General features: G+C 41.8%; 1 protein-coding gene across 2 annotated transcripts in view; it reads right to left on the minus strand.

Annotated features, from left to right (window-relative positions):
* Positions 1 to 1,398: 1,398 nt before the first annotated feature.
* Positions 1,399 to 27,132, minus strand: part of USP3 (ubiquitin specific peptidase 3) — a 172,534-nt gene continuing 146,800 nt past the window's right edge. For both annotated transcript variants that reach the window (XM_053717294.1, XM_053717293.1), the window contains exons 13-15: positions 23,975 to 24,088; positions 8,838 to 8,905; positions 1,399 to 2,141 (exon numbers count right to left, since the gene is read on the minus strand). In XM_053717294.1, coding sequence (XP_053573269.1) covers positions 1,979 to 2,141; positions 8,838 to 8,905; positions 23,975 to 24,088 — 345 coding nt within the window. In that variant the 3' untranslated portion in view covers positions 1,399 to 1,978. The remainder of the gene's footprint in view (positions 2,142 to 8,837; positions 8,906 to 23,974; positions 24,089 to 27,132) is intronic.

Raw genomic sequence — 27,132 nt, forward strand, 5'->3', positions numbered from 1 at the left:
ATAGTTAACATTGAGTGTATTTGTAAAGGATAAGAAAACCCCCCAAAAATGTTCAACTTGTCCAATGCAAATTCTTAGCTGTCTGGGTACTAATGGAAACTTCAAGGTGTGTGTATGTAAATATTGAATTAATATTGTATGCCTAGTTTGGCTGTAAGAAGTTAACTTCATTCATCTTACATAGGTAAGTAAAACACACTAAATAAATTAGTTTTTTAATGCAGTTTAGTAATTGATAAACCCAGGTGATCTCGATGCAATAAATTACATTTTGATGGTGGTACCGCCTAAAGTGAAGAAATTACCCCAATAAAAGTAAACAGTCAGAAAAGGATGCACTTATTTCTATATCATTTCATTACAGTTAAACATCCTCTACATGGCATCACAAATCATTTATTACACATTCTTAAAAAAATGTAGGCAATTTGCTATTTTTATATTAATATAAAGATGTGTAGCTTGAGATTTTTTTAAAAAGTAGCAGGTTTAAAGTGAATGTCAACTTTCAAGAATGAGTGCCCAGTTTTTAAAAATCCTATTAAAAACAGGGGCACTTTCATTTATGAAAGTTTATATTTCACCCGTTTTGTTAAAATACCTTTTCTTCTTGCAAGCCGGAGGAGCGATTCCCCCTCCTGCCGCTCGTCACTTCATATGTCAGCAATGAGGAATACAGCATCCTCCAATCAAAGCTTCTCCCCTAGGGGAATCATTGCCTGAGGTAACGCCATGATTGGAGGAAGCTGGATTAGTCATTGCCGACGTATGAAGTGACGAGCGGCAGGAGGGGGAATCGCTTCTCCGGCTTCAAGAAGAAAAAAGGTATTTTAACAAAACCGGTGAAATGTAATCTTTCATGAATGAAAGTGCCCCTGTTTTTAATAGGATTTTTAAAAACCGGGCACTCATTCTTGAAAGTTGACATTCACTTTAAGTAATTACATTTTTGTGTAACAATCTTCTATGCACAGGTGAGTACATGGTTTTCAATGCTCTTGGTCTTACCAATAAAATAGATTCAAAACATCTTAAAAGCAAATTATATTTTCTATCTGTTCTCGCAGCTGTCCATTTTTAGATGGAAAAACATTTTCAGGGGGATTTGGTCCATCAAATACCTCTGCAAATAGTTTGTAATATGGGACCGAATAGTTTATCTGTGGTGAAGTAATAATTTTGCAAACTGAAGTGCAAGAAAAAATGTTTAACGTCATAATTGATGTCTTAGAATTCTGCTTAGTCACTTTTCTTAATTCAAAAGTAGATTCAGCATATTGAAATATGGTATAGACCTCTTTTGCAGTGTAAGAAAATATTTGTTGAAGATATTAAAGCATTTCTGCTTTTTCAATAAAGGATACCAAGTGAATGAAGCAAATTAGATAAAAGAGTATATAATTTTAAACAACTTTCTAATTTACTTCTATCTGAATCATGAAAGAAACATTTGGGGTTTCATATCTTACAAAATGGACCAGCAAAGATGTTTCTGCACTAACCAAGAAGTGGCCAACAGAAAGAAAAATAGAATTACTAGGTCAAACTCCCTCTCAACGGACATGAAGGGAATGGGGGAAATCCTGCAAGCTTAGTTCTACTTGTTCCACCTACACCATCAGTCAGGGCCACTATAATACTTTGTTTCTCTGCCCCAGTGAGAAACACATAGTAAGAAACCATATATATCCATCTCTTGAGTACTGCATTAAAAAAAAAAAAAAAAACTGTTTTATTTTGTATGTACAAATATATACCATTGTGAATGGATTGTGTATGGATGATCTCTAACTGCTCATTCAAATTGTGCCAAAAACTTAGCAACTCATTTTTCTCTGGCGATTATTTAGCTGCTAGCCAACATATTCACAAAATATATGTATGTCCAAGAGGTAAAAAGGTTTCTTCCAATCAAGTATTAGCAGAAAAGGTGGTGATGTGATCCCATGAAAAGCCAGGGAGTTGTCTGAAGAAGTATTTAGAGCTTCTCTGCACCAGGTACCTCGCGTTCTACGTAAAATAAAATATAAGCTTTTGCTTTGCCAACAGTCTCTTCTTCTGTCAGAGTCACTGTACTATCATTAAAATGAAACCAATGCCCTTCATGAGTTGCATATGCTGTATAGTGACCAGAACCAACACTGCAAGACAAAATAAAACACTGTTGTTTTTTTAAACAAGAGAAAGACAGACAAGAGGCAGATAAATAGGGGGGGAAAAGATTTGTACCAGAGGAGTATATGAAAGAGGATAGCAAAAGATGATCCAGAGTTCAAGACAAAGACAAGAAACAGAAATACATTTTACTAGATACTACACACACAATTCCAATATCTCCAGTTTCAAAATTTGAATCTAAGTATCTGATTTAAAGGGCCATAATACCCAAATGTTTAAACACTTTAAAGTGATGCAGCATAGCTGTAAAAAGCTGACTAGAAAATACCTGAACATCTCTATGTAAAAAAGAAATATATTTTACCTCAAAAGTTCCTCAGTAGCCACATCCCATTGTAAAGGATTTCTAAGCAGCATATTAGTATCTCTGTCCTAGGACAGCTTAGGGGATGAGCCTCATGCACTCATATTATTTCACCAATCAGGTAAAGGAAGCTTACTATGAAATCTCATGAGAGCTAAGTCAAATCTCATGAGATCACAGTAAGAGTTCATGACCTCAGCACTGCTGATGCTGATTGGCTGCAGTTCATTTCTTCATTTTTTTTTCTTTACCTGCAGCTGGGAGCAGGTGAAGTATAACTTTTTACACAGAACTTACTCTGCTGAGCTGAGGAGATTGTGAGGTAAAATAACATAATTTATGCTTACCTGATAAATTCCTTTCTCCTGTAGTGTAGTCAGTCCACGGGTCATCCATTACTTATGGGATTATAACTCCTCCCTAACAGGAAGTGCAAGAGGATCACCCAAGCAGAGCTGCTATATAGCTCCTCCCCTCTACGTCATACCCAGTCATTCGACCGAGAACCAAACGAGAAAGGAGAAACTATAGGGTGCAGTGGTGACTGGAGTATAATTAAAATTTAGACCTGCCATAAAAAACAGGGCGGGCCGTGGACTGACTACACTACAGGAGAAAGGAATTTATCAGGTAAGCATAAATTATGTTTTCTCCTGTTAAGTGTAGTCAGTCCACGGGTCATCCATTACTTATGGGATACCAATACCAAAGCTAAAAGTACACGGATGACGGGAGGGACAGGCAGGCTCTTTACACGGAAGGAACCACTGCCTGAAGAACCTTTCTCCCAAAAATAGCCTCCGAAGAAGCAAAAGTGTCAAATTTGTAAAATTTGGAAAAAAGTGTGAAGTGAAGACCAAGTCGCAGCCTTGCAAATCTGTTCAACAGATGCCTCATTCTTAAAAGCCCAAGTGGAAGCCACAGCTCTGGTAGAATGAGCTGTAATTCTTTCAGGAGGCTGCTGTCCAGCAGTCTCATAGGCTAAACGTATTATGCTACGAAGCCAAAAGGAGAGAGAGGTGGCCGAAGCCTTTTGACCTCTCCTCTGTCCAGAATACACGACAAACAGGGAAGAAGTTTGTCGAAAATCTTTAGTTGCCTGTAAATAAAATTTCAGGGCACGGACAACGTCCAGATTGTGCAGAAGACGTTCCTTCTTTGAAGAAGGGTTGGGGCACAATGATGGAACAACAATCTCTTGATTAATATTCCTGTTGGTAACTACCTTAGGTAAAAACCCAGGTTTAGTACGCAGGACTACCTTGTCTGAATGGAAAATCAGATAAGGAGAATCACAATGTAAGGCAGATAACTCAGAGACTCTTCGAGCCGAGGAAATAGCCATTAAAAACAGAACTTTCCAAGATAACAGTTTGATATCAATGGAATGAAGGGGTTCAAACGGAACACCCTGTAAAACGTTAAGAACTAAGTTTAAACTCCATGGCGGAGCAACCGATTTAAACACAGGCTTAATCCTGGCCAAAGCCTGACAAAAAGCCTGAACGTCTGGAACTTCTGACAGACGTTTGTGTAGAAGGATGGACAAGGCTGAGATTTGTCCCTTTAACGAACTAGCGCATAAACCCTTTTCTAAACCTTCTTGTAGAAAGGATAATATCCTAGGAATCCTAACCTTACTCCATGAGTAACTTTTGGATTTGCACCAATGCAAGTATTTGCGCCATATTTTATGGTAAATCAATCGCTGACTCCGAAAATCCACGCTTTGATAGAATCAAGCGTTCAATCTCCATGCAGTCAGCCTCAGAGAAATTAGATTTGGATGTTTGAAGGGACCCTGCACCAGAAGGTCCTGTCTCAGAGGTAGACACCATGGTGGACAGGACGACATGTCCACTAGGTCTGCATACCAGGTCCTGCGTGGCCACGCAGGCGCTATTAGAATCACCGATGCTCTCTCCTGTTTGATCCTGGCAATCAATCGAGGAAGCATCGGGAAGGGTGGAAACACGTAAGCCATGTTGAAGACCCAAGGTGCTGTCAGAGCATCTATCAGAACCGCTCCCGGGTCTCTGGACCTGGATCCGTAATAAGGAAGTTTGGCGTTCTGGCGAGACGCCATGAGATCGAGATCTGGTCTGCCCCAACGCCGAAGAAGTTGGGCAAAGACCTCCGGATGAAGTTCCCACTCCCCCGGATGAAAAGTCTGGCGACTTAGATAATCCGCTTCCCAGTTCTCCACGCCTGGGATGTGGATCGCTGATAGGTGGCACGAGTGTGACTCTGCCCAGTGCATTATCTTTGATACTTCCATCATTGCTAGGGAACTCCTTGTCCCTCCCTGATGGTTGATGTAAGCCACAGTCGTGATGTTGTCCGACAGCAACTCTGAGGTTCATCAGGTTTCAAACTGAGGCCAAGCCAGAAGGGCATTGAAAACTGCTCTTAATTCCAGAATATTTATGGGAAGGAGACTCTCCTCCTGAGTCCAAGATCCCTGAGTCTTCAGGGAATTCCAGACAGCGCCCCAACCTATCAGGCTGGCGTCTGTTGTTACAATTGTCCAATCTGGCCTGCTGAAAGGCATCCCCTTGGAAAGATGTGGCCGAGAGAGCCACCATAGAAGAGAGTTTCTGGTCTCTTGATCCAGATTCAGCATAGGGGACAAATCTGAGTAGTCCCCATTCCACTGACTTAGCATGCACAATTGCAGTGGTCTGAGATACAGGCGTGCAAAGGGAACTATGTCCATTGCCGCTACCATTAAGCCGATTACCTCCATGCATTGAGCCACTGACGGGCGTGGAATGGAATGAAGGACCCGGCAAGCATTTAGAAGTTTTGTTAACCTGACCTCTGTCAGATAGATCTTAATTTCTACAGAATCTATAAGAGTCCCTAAGAAGGGAACTCTTGTGAGTGGCAATAGAGAACTCTTTTCCTCGTTCACTTTCCACCCATGTGACCTTAGAAATGCCAGTACTAACTCTGTATGAGACTTGGCAGTTTGGAAACTTGACGCTTGTATCAGAATGTCGTCTAGGTACGGAGCTACCGATATTCCTCGCGGTCTTAGTACCGCCAGAAGAGACCCCAGAACCTTTGTGAAGATTCTTGGAGCAGTAGCTAACCCGAAGGGAAGAGCTACAAACTGGTAGTGCCTGTCTAGAAAGGCAAACCTTAGGTACCGGTAATGATCTTTGTGAATCGGTATGTGAAGGTAGGCATCCTTTAAATCCACTGTGGTCATGTACTGACCCTTTTGGATCATGGGTAAAATTGTCCGAATAGTTTCCATTTTGAACGATGGAACTCTTAGGAATTTGTTTAGGATCTTTAAATCCAAGATTGGTCTGAAGGTTCCTTCTTTCTTGGGAACCACAAACAGATTTGAGTAAAACCCCTGTCCGTGTTCCGACCGCGGAACCGGGTGGATCACTCCCATTAGTAAAAGATCTTGTACACAGCGTAGAAACGCCTCTTTCTTTATCTGGTTTGTTGACAACCTTGAAAGATGAAATCTCCCTTTTGGAGGAGAAGCTTTGAAGTCCAGAAGATATCCCTGAGATATGATCTCTAACGCCCAGGGATCCTGGACATCTCTAGCCCAAGTCTGGGCGAAGAGAGAAAGTCTGCCCCCTACTAGATCCGTTTCCGGATTGGGGGCCCTCACTTCATGCTGTCTTAGGGGCAGCAGCAGGTTTTCTGGCCTGCTTGCCCTTGTTCCAGGTCTGGTTAGGTTTCCAGCCCTGTCTGTAACGAGCAACAGTTCCTTCCTGTTTTGGAGCGGAGGAAGTTGATGCTGCTCCTGCCTTGAAGTTACGAAAGGCACGAAAATTAGACTGTCTAGCCCTTGGTTTGGCTCTGTCTTGAGGCAGGGCATGGCCCTTACCTCCAGTAATGTCAGCGATAATTTCTTTCAAACCGGGCCCGAATAATGTCTGCCCTTTGAAAGGTATGTTAAGCAATTTAGATTTAGAAGTCACATCGGCTGACCAGGATTTTAGCCACAGCGCTCTGCGCGCCTGAATGGCGAATCCGGAATTCTTAGCCGTAAGTTTAGTTAGATGTACTACGGCATCAGAAATAAATGAATTAGCTAGCTTAAGGGTTTTAAGCTTGTTTGTAATCTCATCCAATGGAGCTGATTCAAGGGTCTCTTCCAGAGACTCAAACCAGAATGCCGCCGCCGCCGTGACCGGCGCAATGCATGCAAGGGGTTGCAATATAAAACCTTGTTGAACAAACATTTTCTTAAGGTAACCCTCTAACTTTTTATCCATTGGATCTGAAAAAGCACAGCTATCCTCCACCGGGATAGTGGTACGCTTAGCTAAAGTAGAAACTGCTCCCTCCCCTAGTAACACACGGAGGTTCTCAAGCTTAAATTTGAAATTTGAAATGTCTGAATCCAGTTTATTTGGATCAGACCCGTCACCCACAGAATGAAGCTCTCCGTCTTCATGTTCTGCAAATTGTGACGCAGTATCTGACATGGCCCTAGTATTATCAGCGCACTCTGTTCTCACCCCAGAGTGGTCTCGTTTACCCCTGAGTTCTGGCAATTTAGATAAAACCTCAGTCATAACATTAGCCATGTCTTGCAAAGTGATTTGTAATGGCCGCCCTGATGTACTTGGCGTTACAATATCACGCACCTCCTGAGCGGGAGATGCAGGTACTGACACGTGAGGTAAGTTAGTCGGCATAACTTCCCCCTCGTTGTCTGGTGAATTTTTATTAACATGTACAGATTGACTTTTATTTAAAGTAGCATCAATGCAATTAGTACATAAATTTCTATTGGGCTCCACATTGGCCTTTGAACATATTGCACAAAGAGATTCCTCTGTGTCAGACATGTTTAACAAACTAGCAATTAGCCTAGCAAGCTTGGAAAATACTTTTCAAATAAATTTACAAGCAATATAAAAAAACGTTACTGTGCCTTTAAGAAGCACACAAAAAACTCACAGTTGAAATAACAATGAACCGGATTAGTTATAGAAACCAAATTTTCACAGTAAATGCATTAAGTTAGCAAAGGATTGCACCCATTAGCAAATGGATTATTAACCCCTTAATACCAACAAAAAAAAACGGATAATAAAATATATAACGTTTTTATCACAGTCAAAGCACAGTCTCACAGGTCTGCTGTGAGTGATTACCTCCCTCAAACTAGCTTTGGAGACCCCTGAGCTCTGTAGAGACGTCCTGGATCATGCAGAGAGAATAAGGAAGGCTGTGACTGAATTTTTGATGCGTAGTAAAAGCGCCAAAATAGGCCCCTCCCACTCATAATACAACAGTGGGGAAGCTCAGTAAACTGATTTTATTCAAAATAAACGAAAGCCAAGTGGAAAATAATGCCCATAAAATTTTTCACCAAGTACCTCAGAGAAAAAAACGATTAACCTGCCAGTAAACGTTTTAATATGAATATATGAAATGATATTAAAAGCCTGTTGCTAGTCGCTCTCACTGCAGAAAGGCTATATGTTATATGTATACAGTATTTTCTTAGTGAAGTGCCATTCCCCAGAAATACCTCAGTGCCAACATACATACATAACAGCCTGATACCAGTTGCTACTACTGCATTTAAAACTGTACTTACATTATATCGGTATTAGCAGTATTTTCTCAGTCAATTCCATTCCTTAGAAAATAATATACTGCAACATACCTCTTTGCAGGTGAACCCTGCCCGCTGTCCCCTGTTCTGAAGTTACCTCACTCCTCAGAATGGCCGAGAACAGCAAATGGATCTTAGTTACGTCCGCTAAGATCATATACAAACTCAGGTAGATTCTTCTTCTAAAACTGCCTGAGAAAAAACAACACACTCCGGTGCCGTTTAAAACAACAAACTTTTGATTGAAGAAATAAAAACTAAATTTAATAACCACACTCCTCTCACACATCCTATCTATTAGTTAGGTGCAAGAGAATGACTGGGTATGACGTAGAGGGGAGGAGCTATATAGCAGCTCTGCTTGGGTGATCCTCTTGCACTTCCTGTTAGGGAGGAGTTATAATCCCATAAGTAATGGATGACCCATGGACTGACTACACTTAACAGGAGAAATCTTCCTTTTTTACATAGAGATGCTCAGGTGATATTTTCCTGTCAGCTTTTTACAGTTATACTGCATCAGTTTCAAGTGAGTTAGCATATGAGTATTATGTCCCTTTAACCGATGTATTAAAGAAGGAGAGATGACAGACATTTAGTGAATCATTGTGTGCTGAAGGGATCTCTTAAAAAGTTTTACTTAGTGAAACCATAGGTAAGCATAAACAGGGTCATATACATGACAAAGCACAAGGGAGACAGATTGATATAAAAAGACAATATTGACAGATAGAATTGGTCTATTGCACTCACCCAGAGCCATGGTGTACAACAACAGCTGCAAGGTCATACAAGCAGTTCTCTGGACCCATATTTTCAGGCTGACAGTAAAAAGAAGAGCGGAAAAACAGAAATGTATAAAACCCATTAAATAGAGTATAACTGCATAGTCACCAGGTGCATAATAAAAAGAAAATGTAATAGCACAGTCTGAATTTTAAATGAGCAGTAGTTTTTTTTTCCTGACAAACTTCCAAATTTACTTAAATTTTGCAGCCCACCTGTATCATGGGACCAACATCAGTCAATAATAGACTCATACAGTATGAACTTATGCACATGCTCAGTTGTAGCTGATGACTCAAAGTGTGCATATAAAAAGTCTGTGCACAATTTAATAATGGAAATTAGAAAGTCTCTTAAAACTGCATGTTTCAGACATACTTGTGTAACAAAAAAATAAAATAAAAAAAGACATGAATTGCAGTGGATGTTGAAATATAAGTAAATACAAATGCCAGATATTAATTTACAGTAAACTTTATTGGCCTTTTCTTATTTTTCCTTGTCATATTTTGTAAATAATCAAGATAACTATCTAAAGTTATGCTAAAAGATAACGCAAATAGGTGGAACATGTATGAGCTGCAACTAGATTATCTAATTAACTTTCAAAATCCATTAACATTTTATATATTCAGTCTGAACACTTATTGAAATAAATTTTGAATGAATTCTGACAAAATTGCCAATAAAGAGTAATATTGGCAATTGCAGAGTAACAAATTGCAGAGTTGTCAATATCTGTCAGAACGCTTCTTATACAGATCTAGGAAACATAAATTAGTTCTGTAATGCAAATGTTTCTTCTCCCTTTAACTGTGTGATTGCAGCATTCAGGGACTGACTGACACCACCAGTGCTGTGCCTGGTCATAGCCTCATAACCATAGGGTTTTAGAAATGTTGCTGGTTCAGCACATCTGACCTTATTATTTTCATGGCCAGTTCATGGATATGATTAGGTGCGTTATGCCATGTACAATGATTCAAAATATCATAACTTGTGAAAAGTCACTCTGGTTTATGCATTGGAAAATAAAATAGCCAGTTTCCCACTTGGTGCAACTACAGAACAGTGACACGTATCTACGTATAATCAGAACACCACACATGCAGGTATTTTTGTTGTAGCCTATATTTTCAGACACTATGTCCATGGCTGAAGCTGTAGCTGATGGGGCTGTCACAAGAGGCTTAAATACAAGGTAATCACAGAGGTAAAAAAGTATATTCATATAACCAGGTTGGCTGTGCAAAACTGGGGGAAAGGGTAATAAATGATGATCTATCTTTTTAAACAATATACATTTTGGAGTTGACTGTCCCTTTAAGTTCCTTCATATGAAGTGATTGAAACAGCCTTTATATCAATTATTCTTTCTTAGCACAAAATGTCCTGCATCATATTGTAAAATCGCAAGGGACCAGTTACAAAAATAAACTTGAGTAAAGTGTATTCACTTATGGTCATTTGTGTAACCTATTAGTATTATTACATTTAGCCATATATTTGCAACTGTTTTTAGCGGATCACTAGAAATAAAAAAAGAAAGCGCCACACAGTGTAAAAAACCCTCCCAATATACACAGCTGATTCATTAAGCCTCACTTCTTATGAGATGTAGGAAACCAAATGGTGCTGTAAGATTAGGCTAATGCTCTCAGTATCCAGCTCACTGATCACAACCCTGCTCCCTGATCTCCATCACTGCAGATCACTGTGGTTGGACTTGCCTACAGAACTGTAAGTGCATCTCATGCAAAGTGGGGTTTTACTCAATCAGCTGTATAACAGTTTTACACTTTGTGGCGCGTTGCTTTCTTTTGTTTGTTTTCTAGTGATCAGTTCTCCTTATCCAGATGATTATAGTGGAGCCGCCTGAGCTAACACCAGCAACAATCTTATTTTATTAGTGATTTTATTGTCTTACTCTTTGGCTATTTAACAAGTTGTATATTTCTGATTTACATGTTTATGTTTGAAGCTTTAAGAGGACATTAGTGTGAACTCTTCATGACTACTGATTTTTGCTGAGCGTCTTTATGTAATATCTGCTGAGAGCACTAACATTAAAGGCTTTTTGCATTCATTCTAAAACTCTTATTGGGCTGTTTATTACTGTCCCAACAAAGTTTATTCATTACTGGGATGCTAGTGTTTAGCTGGCATGGATAAAAGAGACATTCACAAAAAGTTGAGGTTCCAAGGATCTCTTGAAGGATAGTTGAATTATGTGAAACTGAACAAAACCAAAATTTATGCTTACGTTATAAATTTCTTTCCGGGCATGGAGAGTCCAAGACGTCATTCCAATTACTAGTGGGATATTCAACTCCTGGCCAGCAGGAGGCAACAAAGAGTACCCCAGCAAAGCTGTTAAGTGTAACTTCCCTTACCCATAATCCCCAGTCATTTGGTCGAAGGAAAATGGAAAAAGAAGAAACACAAGGGTGTAAAGGTGCCTGAGGTTAATAAAAAAAACAAAACCTGCTGAAATAGAATTAAAAAAAAAAAAAAAGAGAGCGGGGTTGTGGACTCTCCATGCCTGGAAAGAAAGAAATTTATCAGGTAAGCATAAAATTGTTTTCTTTCCTATGGCATGGAGAGTCCACGACATCATTCCAATTACTAGTGGGAACGAATACCCAAGCTAGAGGACACGGAATGAACAGGGAGGGAGAACAAGGCAGGAGGACCTAAACAGAAGGCATCACCGTTTGAAGAACCTTTCTCCCAAAAGAGGCCTCAGCCGAGGCAAAAGTATCAAATTTGTAGAATTTGGAAAAAATTATGCAGAGCGGACCATGTTGCTGCCTTGCAAATCTGTACCACAGAAGCTTCATTTTTGAAAGCCCAAGAAGAGAAAAAAAGACAGCCCTAGTGGAATGAGCCGTAATTCTCTCAGGAGGCTGCTGTCCAGCAGTCTCATAAGCAAAACGAATCATCATACTTCTTAACCAGAGGGAGAGAGTAGTAGAAGTGGCCTTCTGACCCTTACGCTTTCCAGAGAAAACAACAAACAGGGCAAGATTGCCGAAAATCTTTAGTAGCTTCTAGGTAAAATTTTAGAGTGCGCACAACATCCAAGTTATGCAAAAAACGTTCCTTATGAGAAGGAGGATTAGGACAAAAAGGAGGAACAATTTCCCGATTAATGTTTCGATACAACACCACCTTAGGGAGAAAACCCAATTTAGTACGAAGGACCGCCTTATTTGCATGAAAAATATAAGGTACAGAGAATTACACTGCAGAGCTGAAAGCTCAGAAACTCTGCGAGCGGAAATAGCAAGGAGAAACCAAACCTTCCATGATAATTTTATATCAACAACATGCATCGGCTCAAACGGAGCCTGCTGCAAAACTTTAAGAACTAGGTTAAGGCTCCAAGGAGGAGCAACAGGTTTAAACACAGGCCTGAATCTGACCAGGGCCTGAACAAAGGCTTGAACATCAGGTAAATCTGCCAGACGTTTGTCTAAAAGGATAGCCAGTGCAGAAATCTGACCTTTCAGAGTACTGACAGACAAACCTTTCTCCAGGCCACCCTGAAGAAAAGATAAAATTCAGGCAATCCTCACCCAACTCCAGGAAAAACCTTTAGCGTCACACCAAAAGAGGAATTTACGCCATACCTTATGGTAAATCCTACGAGTAACAGGTTTATGAGCCTGATGCATAGTATCAATGACCACTTCCGAAAAAACACGTCTAGACAGGACTAGGCGTTAAATCTCCAAGCAGTCAGCTTCAGAAAATCTAGATTTGGATGGAGGAATGGACCCTGAATTAGAAGGTGCTTCCTCAGAGGTAATCTAAGAGGAAGAGAGGACATCTTCACCAGATCCGCAAACAAGATCCTGCAAGGCCAGGCAGGAGCTATTAGAATCACATACACTCTCTCTTGCTTGATAAGAGCAATGACTTGTGGAAGGAGAGCAAACAGAGGAAACAGGTATGCTAGCACAAAATCCCAAGGAACCGCCAGAGCATCTATCAGGACGGCCTGATGATCTCTTGACCTTGAACTGTACTTTGGAAGCTTGGCGTTTTGATGAGACACCATCAGATCCAACCCGGGACCCCCCACCTGAGGGTTATCCTTTGGGATGGAGAGCCCACTCTTCGGGATGAAAAGTCCGTCTGCTCAGAAAATCCGCCTCCCAATTGTCCACTCCTGGAATGTGGATGGCAGATAGACAATTGTGAGCTTCCGCCCACTGCAGAATGCGAGTCACCTCCTTCATGGCCAAGGAACTCAGAGTTCCTCCCTGGTGGTTGATGTAAGCCGCTGAGGTGCTGTTGTCCAACTGGAATCTGATAAACCGGACTAAAGATAATTAAGGCCAAGCTGTCAAGGCATTGAAGATTGCTCTCAATTTCAAGATGTTTATGGGAAGAGAAGACGCTTCCCGAGACCACAAGCCCTGAGCTTTCAGAGAACCCCAAACAGCTCCCCAACCTGACAGGCTAGCGTCCGTAGTCACAATCACCCAGGAAGGTCTCAGGGAGCAAGTGCCCTAGACAGATGTTCCAGTGAAATCCACCACAAGATAGTCTCTTGTTAAGGGGTCCAGAGTTATCCTTTGCGATAAATCTGAATGGTCTCTGTTCCATTGACTGAGCGGACGCAGATGGAACCGAGCAAAAGGAATGATGTCCATGGAAGCCACCATCAGACCAATCACCTCCATGCATTGAGCCGCTGTTGGATGAAAAGCAGACTGGAGAAAAAGACAAGAAGCAAAAAGCTTGGATTTTCTGACATCCGTCAGGAAAATCTACAATTGTCCCTAGGAAACGCAGTCTTGTAGTTGGAACTCTTTTCCAGATTCACTTTCCACCCGTGGAAATGTAGAAAAGATAACACCTCTGTATGAGATTTTACTAGTTGAAAAGATGACGCCTGAACCAAGATGTTGTCTAGATAAGGCGCCACAGCAACTCCCTGGGATCTGATCACTGCCAAAAGGGGTCCCAGAACCTTTTTGAATATTCTGGGAGCTGTGGCAAGACCAAAAGGAAAGGGCAATAAACTGAAACTGCTTGTGCAGAAAGGCAAACCTTAGAAACTGGTAATGATCCCTGTGAATGGGAACGTGTAAATACGCGTCCTTCAGGTCTATGGTCGTCATGAACTGACCTTCCTGAACCAATAGAAGAATGATACTAATAGTTTCCATCTTGAAGGACGGAACCCTGAGGAAATTGTTGACACACTTTAGATCTAGGATGGGACAGAAAGGGACTGGTACAATAACTCCCAGGGAGGATAGGTCCTTTACGCAATTTAAGAAGGCCTCCCTCTTTACCTGGTTTGAGGATAGTCTTGACAAGAGAAATCTGCCCCTTGGAGGGCAAGACTTGAATCCTATTTTGTAACCCTGGAATACTATGTCCACAGCCCACGGATCTGGGACATGGCGTATCCAAGCCTGACGAAAAAGAGAGAAAGCCTGCCCCCCACCGGATCCAAAAATCTGATTGGGTGGACTATTCATGCTGATTTAGAATCAGCAGAAGGCTTCTTGTTTTGCTTTCCCTTATTCAAAGGCTGGCTGGATTTCCAAGTGGACCTGGATTGGTCTGGCTTGAAAGAAGGACTTAATTTTCGTTCCTTTTGCAGCTTTATAATGACAGAAGTCTGTCGACCCTTAGGTCTATTCTTCTTGTCTTGAGGTAGGAAAGACACCTTTCCTCCCGTAATCTCTGAAATGATTTCTGCCAGACCAGGACCAAATAGTTTTACCCTTATAAGGTAAAACCAAAAGCTTGGCCATTGAAGATACATCAGTCGACCAAGATTTTAACGACAGAGCTCTGCGAGCTAGAACAGTGAAGCTAGACATCTTAGCTCCCAGTCTAATTACCTGCATGTTGGCATCACAGATAAAGGTATTGGCCAGTTTAAGAGCTTTGATCGCATCCTGGATCTCCTCTACTGTAGTCTCTTCTGATATCAGATCAGACAGGGCATTGCACCAATAAGATGCTGCTCCCGCAACCGTGGCAATACTTGCTGCAGGTTGCCACTGTAATCCTTGATGGATGTACATCTTCTTTAAGTAAGCCTCTAGCTTCTTATCCATCGGTTACTTAAAAGAGCAACTATTTTCTATAGGAATGTTAGTTCTTTTAGCCAGAGTAGAGATAGCTCCCTCTACTTTAGGCACAATGCGCCATGAGTCTCGAATGGAGTCAGCAATAGGGAACATTTTTTTGAAAACAGGGGAAGGGGAATTCGGAACCCTAGGCTTATCCCACTCCTGAGCTAAAATTTCAGACATCTTGTCTGAAACAAGAAAAACATCCTCAGACGTTGGGGAATCATAAACTCTATTAAAGGGACAGTCTACACCAGAATTTTTATTGTTTTAAAAGATAGATAACATAATTTATGCTTACCTGATAAATTCCTTTCTTCTGTTGTGTGATCAGTCCACGGGTCATCATTACTTCTGGGATATAACTCCTCCCCAACAGGAAATGCAAGAGGATTCACCCAGCAGAGCTGCATATAGCTCCTCCCCTCTACGTCAGTCCCAGTCATTCGACCAAGAATCAACGAGAAAGGAGTAACCAAGGGTGAAGTGGTGACTGGAGTATAATTTAAAAGATATTTACCTGCCTTAAAACAGGGCGGGCCGTGGACTGATCACACAACAGAAGAAAGGAATTTATCAGGTAAGCATAAATTATGTTTTCTTCTGTTATGTGTGATCAGTCCACGGGTCATCATTACTTCTGGGATACCAATACCAAAGCAAAAGTACACGGATGACGGGAGGGATAGGCAGGCTCATTATATAGAAGGAACCACTGCCTGAAGAACCTTTCTCCCAAAAATAGCCTCCGAAGAAGCAAAAGTGTCAAATTTGTAAAATTTGGAAAAAGTATGAAGCGAAGACCAAGTTGCAGCCTTGCAAATCTGTTCAACAGAGGCCTCATTCTTAAAGGCCCAAGTGGAAGCCACAGCTCTAGTGGAGTGAGCTGTAATTCTTTCAGGAGGCTGCTGACCAGCAGTCTCATAGGCTAAACGTATTATGCTACGAAGCCAAAAAGAGAGAGAGGTAGCAGAAGCTTTTTGACCTCTCCTCTGTCCAGAATAAACGACAAACAGGGAAGAAGTTTGGCGAAAATCTTTAGTTGCCTGCAAGTAGAACTTGAGGGCACGAACTACATCCAGATTGTGTAGAAGACGTTCCTTCTTTGAAGAAGGATTTGGACACAAGGATGGAACAACAATCTCTTGATTGATATTCCTGTTAGTGACCACCTTAGGTAAGAACCCAGGTTTAGTACGCAGAACTACCTTGTCTGAGTGAAAAATCAGATAAGGAGAATCACAATGTAAGGCTGATAACTCAGAGACTCTTCGAGCCGAGGAAATAGCCATTAAAAACAGAACTTTCCAAGATAACAATTTTATATCAATGGAATGAAGGGGTTCAAATGGAACACCCTGTAAAACGTTAAGAACTAAGTTTAAACTCCATGGCGGAGCAACAGCTTTAAACACAGGCTTGATCCTAGCTAAAGCCTGACAAAAAGCCTGGACGTCTGGATTTTCTGACAGACGCCTGTGTAACAAGATGGACAGAGCTGAAATCTGTCCCTTTAATGAACTAGCTGATAAACCCTTTTCTAACCCTTCTTGTAGAAAAGACAATATCCTAGAGATCCTAACCTTACTCCAGGAGTAATGTTTGGATTCGCACCAGTATAGGTATTTACGCCATATTTTATGGTAAATCTTTCTGGTAACAGGCTTCCTAGCCTGTATCAGGGTATCAATAACCGACTCAGAAAAACCACGTTTTGATAAAATCAAACGTTCAATTTCCAAGCAGTCAGCTTCAGAGAAGTTAGATTTTGATGTTTGAATGGACCCTGTATCAGAAGGTCCTGTCTTAGAGGTAGAGACCAAGGCGGACAGGATGACATGTCCACTAGATCTGCATACCAAGTCCTGCGTGGCCATGCAGGCGCTATTAGAATCACTGATGCTCTCTCCTGTTTGATTTTGGCAATCAATCGAGGAAGCAGCGGAAAGGGTGGAAACACATAAGCCATCCCGAAGTTCCAAGGTGCTGTCAAAGCATCTATCAGAACCGCTCCCGGATCCCTGGATCTGGACCCGTAGCGAGGAAGTTTGGCGTTCTGGCGAGACGCCATGAGATCTATCTCTGGTTTGCCCCAACGTCGAAGTATTTGGGCAAAGACCTCCGGATGAAGTTCCCACTCCCCCGGATGAAAAGTCTGGCGACTCAAGAAATCCGCCTCCCAGTTCTCCACTCCCGGGATGTGGATTGTTGACAGGTGGCAAGAGTGAGACTCTGCCCAGCGAATTATCTTTGATACTTCCACCATTGCTAGGGAGCTTCTTGTCCCTCCCTGATGGTTGATGTAAGCTACAGTCGTGATGTTGTCCGACTGAAACCTGATGAACCCCCGAGTTGTTAATTGGGGCCAAGCTAGAAGGGCATTGAGAACTGCTCTCAATTCCAGAATGTTTATTGGAAGGAGACTCTCCTCCTGATTCCATAGTCCCTGAGCCTTCAGAGAATTCCAGACAGCGCCCCAACCTAGTAGGCTGGCGTCTGTTGTTACAATTGTCCAGTCTGGCCTGCTGAATGGCATCCCCCTGGACAGGTGTGGCCGATGAAGCCACCATAGAAGAGAATTTCTGGTCTCTTGATTCAGATTCAGAGTAGGGGACAAATCTGAGTAATCCCCATTCCACTGACTTAGCATGCATAATTGCAGAGGTCTGAGGTGTAGGCGTGCAAAAGGTACTATGTCCATTGCCGCTACCATTAAGCCGATCACCTCCATGCATTGAGCTACTGACGGGTGTTGAATGGAATGAAGGACACGGCATGCATCTTGAAGCTTTGTTAACCTGTCCTCTGTCAGGTAAATCTTCATTTCTACAGAATCTATAAGAGTCCCCAAGAATGGAACTCTTGTGAGAGGAAAAAGAGAACTCTTCTTTTCGTTCACTTTCCATCCATGCGACCTTAGAAATGCCAGAACTAACTCTGTATGAGACTTGGCAGTTTGAAAGCTTGAAGCTTGTATTAGAATGTCGTCTAGGTATGGAGCTACCGAAATCCCTCGCGGTCTTAGTACCGCCAGAAGGGCACCCAGAACCTTTGTGAAGATTCTTGGAGCCGTAGCCAATCCGAATGGAAGAGCTACAAACTGGTAGTGCCTGTCTAAGAAGGCAAACCTTAGATACCGGTGATGATCTTTGTGGATCGGTATGTGAAGGTAAGCATCCTTTAAATCCACTGTGGTCATGTACTGACCCTCTTGGATCATGGGTAAGATTGTCCGAATAGTTTCCATTTTGAACGATGGAACTCTTAGGAATTTGTTTAGAATCTTTAAATCTAAGATTGGCCTGAAAGTTCCCTCTTTTTTGGGAACCACAAACAGGTTTGAGTAGAACCCTTGTCCTTGTTCCGACCGCGGAACCGGATGGATCACTCCCATTATTAACAGATCTTGTACGCAGCGTAGAAACGCTTCTTTCTTTATCTGGTTTGTTGACAACCTTGACAGATGAAATCTCCCTCTTGGGGGAGATAATTTGAAGTCTAGAAGGTATCCCTGAGATATGATCTCTAGTGCCCAGGGATCCTGAACATCTCTTGCCCAGGCCTGGGTGAAGAGAGAGAGTCTGCCCCCCACTAGATCCGGTCCCGGATCGGGGGCTCTCGGTTCATGCTGTCTTTGGGGCAGCAGCAGGTTTCCTGGCCTGCTTGCTCTTGTTCCAGGACTGGTTAGGCTTCCAGCCTTGCCTGTAACGAGCAACAGCTCCTTCCTGTTTTGGTGCAGTGGAGATTGATGCTGCTCCTGTTTTGAAGTTCCGAAAGGGACGAAAATTAGACTGTCTAGCCTTAGCTTTGGCTTTGTCTTGAGGTAGGGCGTGGCCCTTACCTCCTGTAATGTCAGCGATAATCTCTTTCAAACCGGGCCCAAATAAAGACTGCCCCTTGAAAGGTATATTAAGTAATTTGGACTTAGAAGTAACATCAGCTGACCAGGATTTTAGCCACAGCGCCCTACGTGCCTGTATGGCGAATCCTGAGTTCTTAGCCGTAAGTTTGGTTAAATGTACTACGGCCTCCGAAATGAAGGAATTAGCTAGTTTAAGGACTCTAAGCCTGTCCGTAATGTCGTCTAGCGTAGATGAACTAAGGTTCTCTTCAAGCGACTCAATCCAAAATGCTGCCGCAGCCGTAATCGGCGCGATACATGCAAGGGGTTGTAATATAAAACCTTGTTGAACAAACATTTTCTTAAGGTAACCCTCTAATTTTTTATCCATTGGATCTGAGAAAGCACAGCTATCCTCCACCGGGATAGTGGTACGCTTAGCTAAAGTAGAAACTGCTCCCTCCACCTTGGGGACCGTTTGCCATAAGTCCCGAGTGGTGGCGTCTATTGGAAACATCTTTCTAAATATTGGAGGGGGTGAGAACGGCACACCGGGTCTATCCCACTCCTTAGTAACAATTTCAGTTAGTCTCTTAGGTATAGGAAAAACGTCAGTACTCGCCGGTACCGCAAAGTATTTATCCAACCTACACAGTTTCTCTGGTATTGCAACGGTGTTACAATCGTTGAGAGCTGCTAAGACCTCCCCTAGTAATACACGGAGGTTCTCCAATTTAAATTTAAAATTTGAAATATCTGAGTCCAATCTGTTTGGATCAGAACCGTCACCCACAGAATGAAGCTCTCCGTCCTCATGCTCTGCGAGCTGTGACGCAGTATCAGACATGGCCCTAGCATTGTCAGCGCACTCTGTTCTCACCCCAGAGTGATCACGCTTGCCTCTTAGTTCTGGTAATTTAGACAAAACTTCAGTCATAACAGTAGCCATATCTTGTAATGTTATCTGTAATGGCCGCCCAGATGTACTAGGCGCCAAAATATCACGCACCTCCCGGGCGGGAGATGCAGGTACTGCCGCGTGAGGCGAGTTAGTCGGCATAACTCTCCCCTCGCTGTTTGGTGAAATTTGTTCACATTGTACAGATTGACTTTTATTTAAAGTAGCATCAATACAGTTAGTACATAAATTTCTATTGGGCTCCACCTTGGCATTGGAACAAATGACACAGATATCTTCCTCTGAGTCAGACATGTTTAACACACTAGCAAAAAACTTACAACTTGGTTATAATCTTTTTTAGCAAAAAACGTACTGTGCCTCAAAGAGGTACTAACGATTAAATGACAGTTGAAATAATGAACTGAAAAACAGTTATAGCATCAAACTTTAAAACAACAAAACTTTTAGCAAAGGTTTGTTCCCATTAGTAAAATAACAATAATTAAATTTGACATAAAAAATACAAAGCAACGTTTTTATTCACAGTCACTATAAGAATTCTCACAGCTCTGCTGAGAGAATTTACCTCCCTTCAAAGAAGTTTGAAGACCCCTGAGATCTATCAGAGATGAACCGGATCATGCAGGAAATATAAAAGTAACTGACTGGTATTTTTTGATGCGTAGCAAAGAGCGCCAAAAACGGCCCCTCCCTCTCCCACACAGCAGTGAAGAGAAACGAAACTGTCACAATTAAAGCAAAAAAACTGCCAAGTGGAAAATAATGCCCAAATATTTATTCACACAGTACCTCAGCAATGTAAACGATTCTACATTCCAGCAAAAACGTTTAACATGATAAATAGTTATTAAAAAGGATTAGTGACCTTTAACAGAGTAGTTCCGGTGAAATACCATCCCCAGAATACTGAAGTGTATACATACATGTCATTTTAACGGTATGGCAGGATTTTCTCATCAATTCCATTCAGAAAATAAAAACTGCTACATACCTCAATGCAGATTCATCTGCCCGCTGTCCCCTGATCTGAAGCCTTTACCTCCCTCAGATGGCCGAGAACAGCAATATGATCTTAACTACTCCGGTTAAAATCATAGTAAAAAACTCTGACAGATTCTTCCTCAAACTCTGCCAGAGAAGTAATAACACGCTCCGGTGCTATTTTAAAATAACAAACTTTTGATTGAAGTCATAAAAACTAAGTATAATCACCATAGTCCTCTCACACATCCTATCTAGTCGTTGGGTGCAAGAGAATGACTGGGACTGACGTAGAGGGGAGGAGCTATATGCAGCTCTGCTGGGTGAATCCTCTTGCATTTCCTGTTGGGGAGGAGTTATATCCCAGAAGTAATGATGACCCGTGGACTGATCACACATAACAGAAGAAAATCCCTTTATTACCCATTTCCCACAGTTTTGCATAACCAACACAGTTATAATAATATACTTTTAACCTCTCTGATCTTGTATCCAAGCCTCTGCAAACTGCCCCTTTTTTCAGTTCTTTTGACAGACTTGCAGTCTAGCCAGTCAGTGCCTGCTCCCAGATAACTTCTCGTGCACGAGCACAGTGTTATCTATATGAAATACGTGAACTAACACCCTCTAGTGGTGAAAAACTGTTAAAATGCAATCTGAAAGAGGTGGGCTTCAAGGTCTAAGAAATTAGCATATGAACCTCCTAGGTTAAGCTTTCAACTAAGAATATCAAGAGAACAAAGCAAAATTGGTGATAAAAGTAAATTGGAAAATTGTTTAAAATTACATGCTCTATCTGAATCATGAAAGTTTATTTTGGCCTAGACTGTCCCTTTAAGTTTAGAGGACTTCTTGGGGTTGACAGCAACCGAAACCGAGGTTCCAAAGTAGCTAGAACCTCCTTCAGAAGCAACTGGAGATGTTCAAGCTTAAATCGGAAATTAACTTCTTCAGATTCAGAAGATTTTTCCCCCATAGTGTCAGAGCCTTAGATCTCACCTTCAGAAGCTACCGAGGTATCCTCATCAGATATTTGAGAAAGGTTGACCAGCACAGATTTAGAGGGGGTCAGAAACCTTACTAGCAGAGAAAAATAGGGAAAGCAAACAAAGCCGCAGATACTGCAGAAATGATCTGTGCGGCAAAATCCCCTGGTAGAAAGACACCCCCAGGAGGTTGAGAGGAAACAGAAGGCACAGAATGAGAAAAAATTAAAGCTTGGGACGTTTGAGGAAAAATCTGAGGCATGTAACGCAGCAGCAGTATCCTGAGAGACACTTGGCTCAGATGGGAGTAACTTGTCTTTAAATTTTAAAGTCTTAGCTAAGCATGAGGAACAAAATTGCATAGGCAAAACAATTTGCGCCTCTAAACATACAGTAAATATTTATCCATAGAGATGGACTAATCCTGTTCTGGAGTACATAGCTACTGTAATTAGTCCCCACTAAATTCTAATAGAATGAGAATAAAAATATGAACAAAATTATATTAATTTGATCCCCAAAAAAATACCAATATGGGAAGACTTAACACAGAAGCTAACACAGCTGATATGACATTTTTTAAACCTCTAAGACCCAACCTCAGACAAGAGATTTAAGCGTTTGTCTGAGGCTCCTACCATGACCGGAGTCAGTATCCCACTAGTAAGAGAGCAAGACTCTTTTCTACTACCGAGCAGAGATCCTTTGCTCTCAGTTAATAATCTGATCAAGTTTGTAAGCTGGCACCTCTAAACTCACGACGCTCAGCTCCGACACAGCGGAAATGCAGAGGTCACGTGAGCGGCCGAAAAATAACTGCCCCACAGTTAATAAGCGCGCGTTAGAGAAAATGGCCCAAATAAAGTAACCTGCACAAAAACTTCATATCATCAGACTTCAATGTTAAAGTAAAGGTGAGTAAAAATAAATAAAAATCCCTTGCCAAGTAACTAAGGGGAAATGTCAGCAAGTTTAATTAACCCCTAAGTCTCTCAAACTGTCTCATTATAAAGTGCCTGTAGTCTGCCAAACGTATTGACCGTGTTGCCAATAAAGTTGCCCCTGAATGTACCCTTAACCATATAAGGATAACATGAGTCCCAAAGATATCCACTTGAGGGTTAACCTCAAAAGGTGCGATCCTTCAGTACCTAGAAGGCAAAAGCACTTACCTGTGGATCCAGCTGCAGGGCAGATAACAGCTACTAAGGTGTGACCGGTACTTCACTCCCTGTCAGGGACCTGTAGCAAAAGAAAGAGCAGAGTAACCAACCATGGCTTTCTGCAAAGGGGTAGCAAAAGTGTTAGAAGTAAAGCAAAGACCACCTCGCCACCTTCTAACTGCTAAAAGCTACGACTACTCTTACTAAAGAGATTGACGCAGGGAGAAGTACCCATAAAAGGATTAAATAACCTAAGACACCGTCTTCGCACATCCTCCTTTGACAGAGGCAAAGAGAATGACTGGGGATTATAAGTAAGGGAAGTTGCACTTAACAGCTTTGCTGGGATGCTCTTTGCCTCCTCCTGCTGGCCAGGAGTTCAATATCCCACTAGTAATTGGAATGACGTTGTGGACTCTCCATGCCATAGGAAAGAAATAGGGGCTTTGTCAGAAAACCAATCTTCCTTCACAATTTTCTGTTTTCAATAGCATTCCGGAAATTGACATTTCATATTCAAATAAAAAAAAAAACTTATCATGAAAAGCAAATACATTTCAGTCTGAGTAAAGCTTTATGGAAAGAAACTAAGCTTCAACAAAACACACCAAGAAAAAGCTGTAACAAAAGTAAACTAGACTTTTTTTTTTTTTTTTTTAAACAATATGTTCTCTAAATCACAAGAATTTAATTTTGACTTCCATGCCACCTTAAAGTCTAGTACATCTGTTTCTGAGAATTAGTATTGGTCGCTTAAAAGTAGAATTGCTAAAAATTGTCAGTGTGTCTAAATCCTGAAATGATCAAGTTATTTGACTTTGTTTATTATAATAAAGTTTATGTTGGTAAGACCACAGAGGATCTACCAACTCTACAAAGAAAGGTATATCAAACTAGAGACTGAAAGGTTAATCACAAACAGGGAGGAGACAAATACATCATTATCTAACCCCAAGAGACATGAAACCATTGACTAATTTATTATGCCTTTATTACAACAGAATGTACAAGGAACCTTGTTTGAGAAGATGGAAGTAGTGTATACAGTAAGTGAAAAAGCCAGAAGTATACATAATAGAACAGTAAATAATAATAAATATTGTTTGTTACCTCTAACAGGAAAGATTTCATATCCAGCCCTCGAAGAGGAAAGTCTACATATGTGTCCACTTTATTCCTTAAGTAAGCTGTCCAGTGGAATCGTTTTAGGTGTAAGCAAAGCACCTGCAAACAGTGAAGTACATGAACAAATGTGTTTTTTTCCACTGTATAATGTTTAAATTCACTGTATTATGACATCTACTATTAAATTAAAATGAATTTACTTCTAATATGTACAGTACTATAGAGTGATAATGCATTCTAGGTTGGCAGATTTTGAGGACTGCAATGTGTGAGAGTATGCATTTATATATAATATTGCAAAGTTATTGGTATATTTAATCCAAATACACCCCATCCACCTGGGTTCTAGAAGGTTAATCATCAAAAAACTCTGCAGGAGTTTTAAACCTAGTTAAGAAAACATAGCTATGTACATTAATTAACCAATACACATGAAATATTTTGGTGTAGAGGTTTACATTTTATTATACATTAGTTATTCCTGTTATTTCTATTTATAAATGGTGTTTTTCCCCATCTCTGTTTTCTTGAGATTTCCTATGTACGGTGTAACGCTACAGTCTCACATCTCACCGCACATTATTGCCTCTGACTGCCAACATTAAACGAGATCAGGAAAATACATTTCACCAGGTTTAAGGGATATAATCCTGAGGTGTCCTGAAGATAGGGCTAAAAAAAATGCAGTTTCAAATGCTTTAAAAGACAAATTATGCTTACCCGATAATTTCATTTCCATCAAGGGGAGGAGAGTTCACGGCTTCATTCATTACTGTTGGGAATTAAGAATCTGGCCACCAGGAGGAGGAAAAGACGCCACAGCTTAAATACCTCCCCCACTTCCCTCATCCCCCAGTCATTCTTCCGAGGGAACAAGGAACAGTAGGAGAAATATCAGGGTATAAATGGTGCCAGAAGATGAATTAAATTTAGGACCGCCCATCAGAGATACGGGCGGGATCCGTGGACTCTCCTCCCCTCGATGGAAATGAAATTATCAGATAAGCATAATTTATGTCTTCCATCTAAAGGGGAGGAGAGTCCACGGCTTCATTCATTACCGTTGGGAACATATACCCAAGCTCTAGAGGACACTAAATGAAACCGGGAGGGTAAAACGGCGGACCCTAATCTGAGGGCACCACAGCCTGCAAAACCTCTCTCCCAAAAACAGCTTCTGCAGAAGCAAAAACGTCAAATTTGTAAAACTTTGTAAAAGTGTGTAAGGAGGAGCAGGTAGCTGCCTTACAAATTTGCTCCATAGAGGCCTCATTCTTGAAGGCCCAAGACAAAGCCACAGCTCTAGTGGAATGAGCCGTGATCCTATGAGGAGGCTTATGTCCCGCTGTTTCATAGACCAAGCGAATCAAGCTCCTCAACCAAAATGACAAAAAAGTAGAAGAGGCTTTCTGCCCCTTGCGCTTCCCTGAATACACCACAAAAAGATGTAGACTGTCTGAAATCCTTTGTAGCCTGAAGATAGAAATTTAAGGCACGAAACACATCCAGGTTATGAAGTAACCTCTCCTTAAAAGAAGAAGGGTTAGGACACAAAGGAACAACTATTTCCTGATTGATGTTATGGTTAGACACCACCTTGGGAAGAAACCCCAAACCAGTGTGAAGCACAGCCTTATCCGCATGAAAAACCAGATAAGGAGGCGCACATTGCAAGGCAGCCAGTTCAGATACTCTGCGTGCCGATGCAAAAGCCAACAGGAAGAGAACCTTCCAGGACAAAATCTTAATGTCAATGGAATGCATAGGCTCAAACGGAACCTTCTGCAATACCTTAAGGACCAAGTTTAAGCTCCATGGGGGAGCAGACTGTCTAAAGTTACAGGACTGATTCTAGACAGAGCCTGAACAAAAGATTGGATGTCAGGGAGCTCAGCGAGTCTCCTATGCAACAAGACTGATAATGCTGAAATCTGTCCCTTTAAGGAACTGGCTGCAAGACCCTTCTCCAAACCAACTTGGAAAAAGGAGAGAATCCTGGATACCTTCACCTTATGCCAAATATATCCATGCTTCTCACACCAGGACAAGCAAGTCCTCCAAACCTTATGTTAGATGCGAGGAGTGACTGGCTTCCTTGCCTGAATTAGCGTATCAATCACACTTTCAGAAAAGCCTCTCTTGGCCAAGACTAGGCGTTTAATCTTCACGCAGTCAGCCTCAGAGATTCGAGATTTTGATGTTGAAAAGGGCCCTGTTCCAGGAGATCCCTGCGACAGGGTAACCTCCACGGCGGAGAGAATGACATTCCCACCAGATCTGCAAACCACGTCCTCCGCGGCCACGATGGAGCAATCAGAATGGCCGAAGATCCCTCCTGTTTGATGCGTGCCCCTACATGAGGTATAAGTGGTAACGGTGGAAAAATGTAAGCTAGGCTGAATACCCAAGGCACCGCTAAGGCATCTATCAGCTCTGCCTGGGGATTCCTGGATCTCAAACTGTATTGCGGTAGCTTGCAATTAAGTCTGGACGCCATGAGATCTATCTCCGGCGTTCCCCACCTGAGACAAACCTCCGCAAACACTTTGGGGTGAAGTGACCATTCCCCCTGATGGAAGGATTGCCTGCTGAGAAAGTCTGCTTCCCAGTTGTCCACACCTGGAATGTAAATCGCTGAGAGAGAGCAGCTGTGGGACTCCGCCCACTTCAAGATACAAGACACCTCCCTCATGGCTAGGGAGCTCCTCATACCCCCCTGATGGTTGATGTAAGCCACCAAGGTAATGTTGTCGGTCTGGAATCTGATGAAGCTGAACGACCCCAGAGGAGGCAATGCCTTCAGAGCATTGTATATTGCTGGGAGTTCCAGAATATTTATCGGAAGGAGAGAGACTCCTCCCGGGACCATTATCCTTGTGCCATCCTGGCACCCCAAACAGCTCCCAATCCTACCAGACTTGCGTCCGTGGTCACAATCTTCCAGGACGGTCTCAAGAAGGATGTCACCATGGACAGTTGCTCCGTCCGGATCCAAGAGAGGGAGATCCGAGTCCGAGCATTCATAGATATCTGCTGTGATAGATCTGAATGATCGGCGTTCCACTGTTTCAACATGCACAATTGAAGAGGTCTGAGATAGAACCTGGCGAATAGAATGACGTCTATGCTGGAAACCATGAATT

This window comes from Bombina bombina, chromosome 6 (genome assembly GCF_027579735.1).
Source record: "Bombina bombina isolate aBomBom1 chromosome 6, aBomBom1.pri, whole genome shotgun sequence".
Classification (NCBI taxonomy): domain Eukaryota; kingdom Metazoa; phylum Chordata; class Amphibia; order Anura; family Bombinatoridae; genus Bombina; species Bombina bombina.